This window comes from Habropoda laboriosa, unplaced genomic scaffold (assembly GCF_001263275.1).
Source record: "Habropoda laboriosa isolate 0110345459 unplaced genomic scaffold, ASM126327v1 scaffold81, whole genome shotgun sequence".
Classification (NCBI taxonomy): Eukaryota; Metazoa; Arthropoda; class Insecta; order Hymenoptera; family Apidae; genus Habropoda; species Habropoda laboriosa.
This window is the reverse complement of record NW_017100194.1, coordinates 945,032-952,398: the sequence shown is the minus strand read 5'-3', so window position 1 is coordinate 952,398 and position 7,367 is coordinate 945,032. Positions and strand designations below refer to the sequence as shown.

General features: G+C 36.4%; 2 protein-coding genes across 3 annotated transcripts in view; one reads left to right on the top strand and one right to left on the bottom strand.

Annotated features, from left to right (window-relative positions):
- Positions 1-1,118, top strand: part of LOC108570246 (lachesin-like) — a 2,174-nt gene extending 1,056 nt beyond the window's left edge. The window contains exons 4-6 of the mRNA XM_017932068.1: positions 223-521; positions 809-929; positions 1,040-1,118. Coding sequence (XP_017787557.1) covers positions 223-521; positions 809-929; positions 1,040-1,061 — 442 coding nt within the window. The 3' untranslated portion in view covers positions 1,062-1,118. The remainder of the gene's footprint in view (positions 1-222; positions 522-808; positions 930-1,039) is intronic.
- On the bottom strand, positions 1,067-6,685 carry LOC108570245 (D-arabinitol dehydrogenase 1-like). Of its 2 annotated transcripts, XM_017932067.1 has the most exons (6): positions 6,499-6,685; positions 3,750-4,007; positions 3,033-3,270; positions 2,450-2,628; positions 2,105-2,319; positions 1,067-1,140 (listed from the first exon to the last, which is right to left on the bottom strand). In XM_017932067.1, the coding sequence occupies exons 1-5, from the start codon at positions 6,634-6,636 to the stop codon at positions 2,116-2,118; spliced, it is 1,017 nt and encodes a 338-aa protein (XP_017787556.1). In that variant the 5' UTR covers positions 6,637-6,685; the 3' UTR covers positions 1,067-1,140; positions 2,105-2,115. The 2 variants fall into 2 exon arrangements, with proteins under 2 accessions (XP_017787556.1, XP_017787555.1); XM_017932066.1 differs by lacking the exon at positions 1,067-1,140 and having other exon boundaries at positions 2,081-2,319.
- Positions 6,686-7,367: the final 682 nt, after the last annotated feature.

Sequence of the window (7,367 nt, the reverse complement as noted above, 5' to 3'; positions counted from 1 at the left end):
GGCGTAGGGAAAATAATGCTATCTTACCAACTGGTGGATCAATTTATCGGTGGGTAATTGTTTTCCAATTGTTATATATTTATATGAGTCGTGTTTTAACAAATAAAAACATTACAGTGGGAATACATTGAAAATTCCTGCAATTCGAAAAGAAGATCGTGGAACATATTATTGTGTTGCTGAGAATGGAGTAGGAAGTGGAGCTAGGCGTAATATTAATGTTGAAGTTGAATTTGCACCTGTGATCACAGCACCTAGACCAAGACTTGGTCAAGCCTTACAATATGACATGGATTTAGAATGTCATGTAGAAGCTTATCCTCCACCAGCAATTGTTTGGCTGAAGGATGATTTTCAATTGTCTAATAATCAGCATTATAGCATCTCACACTTTGCAACTGCAGATCAATATACAGATACAACAATTAGAGTGATAACAATTGAAAAAAGACAATATGGAGAATATACATGCAGAGCAGCTAATAAATTGGGAACTGCAGAAACAAAAGTTGAATTGTTTGGTATGTATTCTGAATACATTGGTATGTATTCAGATTCGGTAATATAAATTATGTATTAAATGTACTTGTAATATTAGTTATACGAAGTGATAGAATTGATAAATAGGTATGCATTTATGGATGGGGCATGATAATGTAACGATCTTTATTTGTTACTCTAATGTCATTTTACGTAAAGTTTATTCCGTTATTTTCATGTATGATTAGCGCCCAGTTTATTTTCAATCCATTCATTTTTGAGTTCAGTAGTTAGCATGTTCTAGATTTTGTTTTCTTTTTTTGCGCAGAAACAACTGTCCCTGTGTGTCCACCAGCTTGTGGCCAAGCCCTTTATTATGGGGTTGGAGTAGTGCCAGTTTCTTCAGGACTTATGATAGTCTTAGTTTTATTTATTACAGTTGTTATGAGGTATGTTATTTGAAGAATATTTTTTTTTTATTTTGTATGTAAATTTTTGAGATTCCTGTATTCCGTAAACCGACCTCATTTCGTTCCTAAATAAATCTCATAATTTGCAGAAATTTCTACACCAAATATTAATTATCCGGGACTTCAGTGGGCAGCAGCAGATCGGTGCAGCTTATCTTCATGGTTGCTGATAGTACTGTGGTTCACCATTCTTAATAGATATTAAAAACATCATTAATAACATTAGGGGCCTGATTTGTTTTTAACTTTTACTAGATGATTATTTTTGTAGTTATTTACAAACGAAATTGAATTAATAATAGCGAATAGAATGCAATTATTAGGGGCCAGCAATATACTAAATGTTGGCAAGGTACAAACTAACATTTCAGAAAAGAACATAGTGATACATAGTGAAAAAAAAAAAAGAAGTAATAATATTACCAATAGTTTGAGATATATATGTATATTATATAGTCTTTTTTCATATATGTCAGTGCAACTGATAAACGTGAAGAAGTGATTGATAATAATGTTACGAATATATATATCAATGCAACCTTTAACATAGTTTTTAGTAGAAGCTCAAGATTACATTGATGCAACTTAAATACTTGTTAATGATCTATTTAGAAAAGTTCGAAATAACAATACTTTATAACTGCCTTGTTATATAATGTTTGGCGAATGAGAAGAGAAAGAACAAGAGAAAAAAAAAAAAAAAGAAGAAATTGATATACATGTTAGTACCTTGATCGTGATGCAAAGCATATAATTTGTTTTTAGAGAGCTAGATTAACGATTGTATATTATAGACGAAATAATTTATATGATCGCGTCTAGGGTATTTTATATTGTGTGTTATATCAAGCGCATAGACTGCACACTCATAACAGGGATCTTGATTTGTCTCTTTTGGACAAACTAACAGTATCATAAGTGCAGAGAAACTTCGAATCTCAAATAAGTAAGATTTTTTATGACCTTTTTACGAGTTTGCAATTTTATATTTACTTCTAGACTAATATGAATTTTAATAAATGAAAATTCCGTCAAATAACCGTCAATTTATCATTCAATTTCCTATTATTCAAATTTATGTAGGACGAAATAATTAAATGTGCTTGATTATCATCATAACAAAACTCGCCAGTTTATTCATCAAATTTAATTACCTAATTCTTTTTTACATTTTGAACACCGCTTTGCTGATATGTCCACGTTTCAGGCTGTCCAAAGCTTCACGATATTGAGACAACGAGAATACTTTAATACCTAACTTCTCGTAATTCAGATATCGTTCGGCCATTGCACGTAACAAACCCAGTCCTTTGGGGAACGTGAACGGATTTATGTTTACACCGATGATTTTCAACTCCTTCATGTAAATCTGTCGGGGAAAGTGATTAAAATTAACAGCTATCTACAGACCTGACCATTCTCAACGCCAACTATTTTTAACGGAAGAACAATGACGCAGGGAACTTGGAAACGTGATGATACGGTCGCGAGCGACTTACCTGGAACGGTTCGATACAGAATTTCGCTTTAGGATTAGCGATACCGAACACGCATAAGCGGCCACCTCGTCCCAACAAAGGTATAGCTGCCTCCATGGCTGGACCTGAGCCACTGCAGTCTATGGCCACGTCGAACCCTTCCTTCAATTGATCTGGAGCTTTTATTTCGTAATCCAAATCTGAAAAATTGAAATTGTTACGAGTCGTGATTAAACTTCTTCGAATGGTGTTACAATACTGCAGAGATCTTTATCAACTTTAACAGTATAGCAACGAAAATACATATATCAGTTTACTGAAAAAAAAAAAAAAGTAAGAGAATGACCGTGAAAAGAACTGTTATACTTTGAACTGACTAATTTCCTGCTCAAACATTTTTCCGTCTCCTCGAAAGTTTAGTTAAAATCTGGTACCTCGTCATTTTTATAAACAGTCCTAATAATAATCTAACACTTGTCGAACATTTACAAACATTTTTAATTGTAAAAAAAGATAGAAAAAAAGCAGAAGAAATAGAGAATCTAAGGGTAGGCATTTTCTGAATGTTCAATTAAGGACAACTTGAGAGTTGAATTATCATTACCAAGATTTGACAGTAATTTTCGTCGTGGTTCCTGCGGCTCGCTGACCGTCACGGTTTTCCTGAGACCGTGCAGGTGCAGCAAGCAGGCCCACAAAATACCGATTATCCCGGCTCCAGTTATAAGCACGTTGCTACCAACAGGAACACCATCGAGTATGTCCCATCCGTGTGCCAAACACGAGAGTGGCTCGGTGAGAGCAGCTTGCTCCAGATCCACATCGTCAGGTATCAGGTGAACCTGGAAATATGGAAGAAAATAAAAGTACAAAAATAAATCACCTCCGTGAAAGATAGACGAAGAAAAGTTCGTTGTTATTTTCACATTATTCTTCTTTATTTTTATTTATCTTCAATTATTATTACCAATAATTGTAATTAATTACTTATTATTATTAATCCATTTTTATTTACGTATAGACGCGCATTTTCCACGAAATTACGCGTGCGTTAAAATAGACGACCAAGTGTTATCCCGTCAGATTTAGCCGAGCCTCGACAAAAGGGTGCACTTCGTCCCTTTGAGACTCTGGTGAACTCCGTGAACTTGGTAAAATAACTTTTTTTCAACGTATTTTTAAACTAGATTACGCGCGAAAGGGTGTAATTTCATGGGACTTGGATGAACAAGCCAGGATAAAATTTTAAAAAGAAGAAGATATTTATGGAGAGCTGTGTACACCGCACACGTCGGTAGAACGATGGAAAATACGAACGAACCTGACTTTCCGGGACGATCGCGTGCGTGGCGAAACCGCCGTCTTTGTAGATCCCTATCGTGCTGTTTATACCACCGGCGCTACAAAACTGATAAGTCCCGCTGTGACAGAAGTTGCACGTGTTGCAACCGCTGTTAGGATCGACAGCCACCTTTTCGCCGACTTTTACAGTCTTCACCGATGTGCCGACAGCGTCCACCGTGCCTGAGAATTCGTGGCCCAGGGTGAGGAAACCTTCCTTCTTGCACGGAAATGCTCCCTGAAAAAAGTGTTACTTTTTGGATATATTTTAAGTTAACTGTAAGAGAAAATCAGTCAGGATAACGATGGTGAGCGGTGGAATAAGATATAAACAGAGTGAATGCTTGTATTTCGAACTATACTGTACGAGTGCTGATACAATTCTATCTTTCCTGAAAAACCTAGTCAAGAGGACCCCCTTGACAATATGGCCTTTCTTAGCCTTGAGGCAGAACTATCCCTAGGGGGGGGAAACGCAGCAGAAGACTGCACATGGCCCACTCAAGCCTTCGCTTTTTGGATTTTTCTAACATAACCCTTTGAGCACGATGGCTTCATACACCCCACACACGTTCACAGAATTCTGTAAACGCGATTAATGTAAATATCATTTTTACCAATTTTACCAATGTCGTATTAAAATTTGTAAACATTGGCTAGTTCAACGAACTTTGTAATTTTTTTAAATCGCGAATTTCACTCTCGCGACGCAGAATTTCGCGACTTTTGCCGTCATATTTTTTTTGCAGTGCATTAGAAGTCTCCTCACGATAAACCTATAATAAATATAAATTTCGCCCGCCATTTTGTACAAAGACCGAAAAATATGAAAATCGCTAAGCTAAAAAAGCAAATCAACAATTGACTAACGTTTGTAGTAAAAGAAATATAAAAATATCCCTCGAGCACATTTCATTCGCTACGTTAGTCGCGCTACAGGGTTAAAAATAAGAATCCTCAACTTCGGTACATTCTTATTTCTCAACGAGACATTTTACGAGACAAGTGTCAGGGAGTTCAGCCTCGGCTGAGAGAGAGCTCGAGAATTGTTGTCATGCTTATGGTAATATTCCAATCGGTATAAGGAGATTACATGCATGGGGACGTGTGATCGATAAAGTACAGTGGATAACAGTTGATACCTCGTGTCTCGTGGATATTTATCGAAACGAATATTATGTCACGCGGCTATAATCGCTATCTCTCTGAATACTTGTTGTACGTGTCAAGAATCCACGGAATCCAAAAGCACGTGTGAGTCACGTAACGCGGGATTAAAAGAAAAGAAAAAATTTCCTTTTGCACAACACGCCAAGAAAAGAGATTACTACATAATACCACAGGCGGCGTGCTGCGTCGCATTAAGTTTCCGTTTCGAAACGTAATTTCAGTTAGGGGGGCGAAATGGAATTGCGCGTTTCACGGTGAATGGAAAAATACACGCGATATTTAGCGATTTATATTTTGTCGTTCCAGCAAACCGAACCTGACCGAGGAATGCTCTGTTACTTAAATCGCGAGGATGTTACGGTAACGTAACACGGTTGAATATCATATCACTTCGAGGAAAATAAATAAATACATACCTGAACGTAAGGGTATCCGAATCTTGGAATTCGACTCGAGATTAATATTCATAAAGTAAATAGCGGCTGAGAGGAATTTTAATTGAGATGAAAGAATCATACTGAATGTCTTATTAACCGTGAGTAATAGACGTTTAATTCTTAACAGGATCGTTTGTTTCTTTTTTTCTTTTTTTATAACGAGAAACTATTTTCACATTTGCAGTTAGTAATTTTCTTTATACGGCTGCCAAACGGAAGCACCCTTAACCAAGTTTTTGTTTTAACTTCTATCACCGGTAGGAGAAAACTTTTGCATCGATTGAAATAAAAGAATAATGCAATTTTGGAAATAGAAATTTATTCAAGAACATTCGACCTTCTTTACCGAATAAACATTCCTATGCGATCGATAATTTAACAAATGAAAATCATGCAAGTGAGGACAGCAAAATTCTTTAGTGAATTTTAACTTTCTCTCGTTCGATTAAAAAGAATAATCAATCCTGTAAGTCCAATAATTTCAAAAATTGAAATTATGGACATAGGGACCAGTAGCCTCGAAGATAAAAATCATCTAAAAATCCCAAGCTTTCTGACTAAATTAAAAAAAAAATCACACCTATAGGAGGAATATTTTAAAAAATAAAAATTCCTCGAGCGTACCAAGATCCCCACTTCTCTAATCATATCTGTATTTTCCATTCCGAAAATTATCAAGACTAATCGTTACGTTTATCACCTCTTCTTAAATCGCTACCTGGCACTCAAATATACCTCCATATCTCAACAAATATAAATCTCACACAAAAATCGTTTAAAAGTTTGCATCTAACGGACAATTCAACCCCGATCGTATAATCTCATCTACTCTCCGGTGTAAAACTAATAAACTTGAAAAACACTCTTCTGCGGAAAGCACTTTTTCTCTATTTTCACACGACAAGAAAGGAAAAACCTACCTCCGCACCCTATTTACGTGAAAGAAAAATCGATTCTTCAAAAAAAGAAACAAAGTCTTTTTTCACCGCTGCAAATTTCAGATATCACAAAAGCTACAAAACAGCTGTGTACACGCGAGCGTCATAAACAAGGCGATTTCGCGCCGGTGGACGCGATAACGTGGTCTGTATATTGCAGAAATCGTATCAGCGTCGGACGTACTTCGAGTATGTGAAGATCTGTCCCGCAGATCCCGCAATAAGCGACTTTAATTCGAACATCGTTCGGTCCTGGCTTCGGTATTTCCGCCTTGCGCAACGATAGAGTAAGATTCTTCACGTCGAAACTGAGGAATTCCATGATATCGCCTATGCTGCTATACGTTACACTATGTGAACACACGTTCTCGTATAACTATGGGACAACTGTATCTTTAGCCAACATTTATATATCCGTCTTGCGACATGTTGATGTTTATATATTGGTGCCGTGTGCCGATTATTAATCTCTACATGATGTGCCACGTTGTACAGCAATCAGCCAGATGAGAGGAAACCGAGAAGACGCGCGCGACTATCAATGAGAATTTCGAGCGTTTTCAGAGCAGTTGATGGTGTATAATGAATGTCTAAATTGATTAATACGTTACGTGCCGCGTGTGGATTGATCTCGCGGCTACCAGGACCGTATTTTGTGTAATTTTGCTTTAGCAAACTGTAGAGGGAAAATGGTAATTGGTAGATGCTTGGAGCTTTTTGAAATTTCGGAACGTTAGTCAATATTTGAAGCTTCTTTCTGCGTTTGAATAGCTTTTTCGGTGTGCGGTCGAATTGCGTGATTTTAGTTCAAATATAATATAATATTGTATTTAATAATCCCAAGTGTACGAGATAAAATTATTTTTCAGTGTTACGTTTAATAATATAAAATATACGAAGTAGAATTAAACAGGTGAATTTTTGAAAAGGTGGAATTAATACAGAATGAAGTGAACAATATCGACGATAATTATTAGACGAAGACAGGGATTGAAATTTTAGACGACAAAATAAATTTCAAAGTCAATATGATAATTCTACAATAGGGGAGAG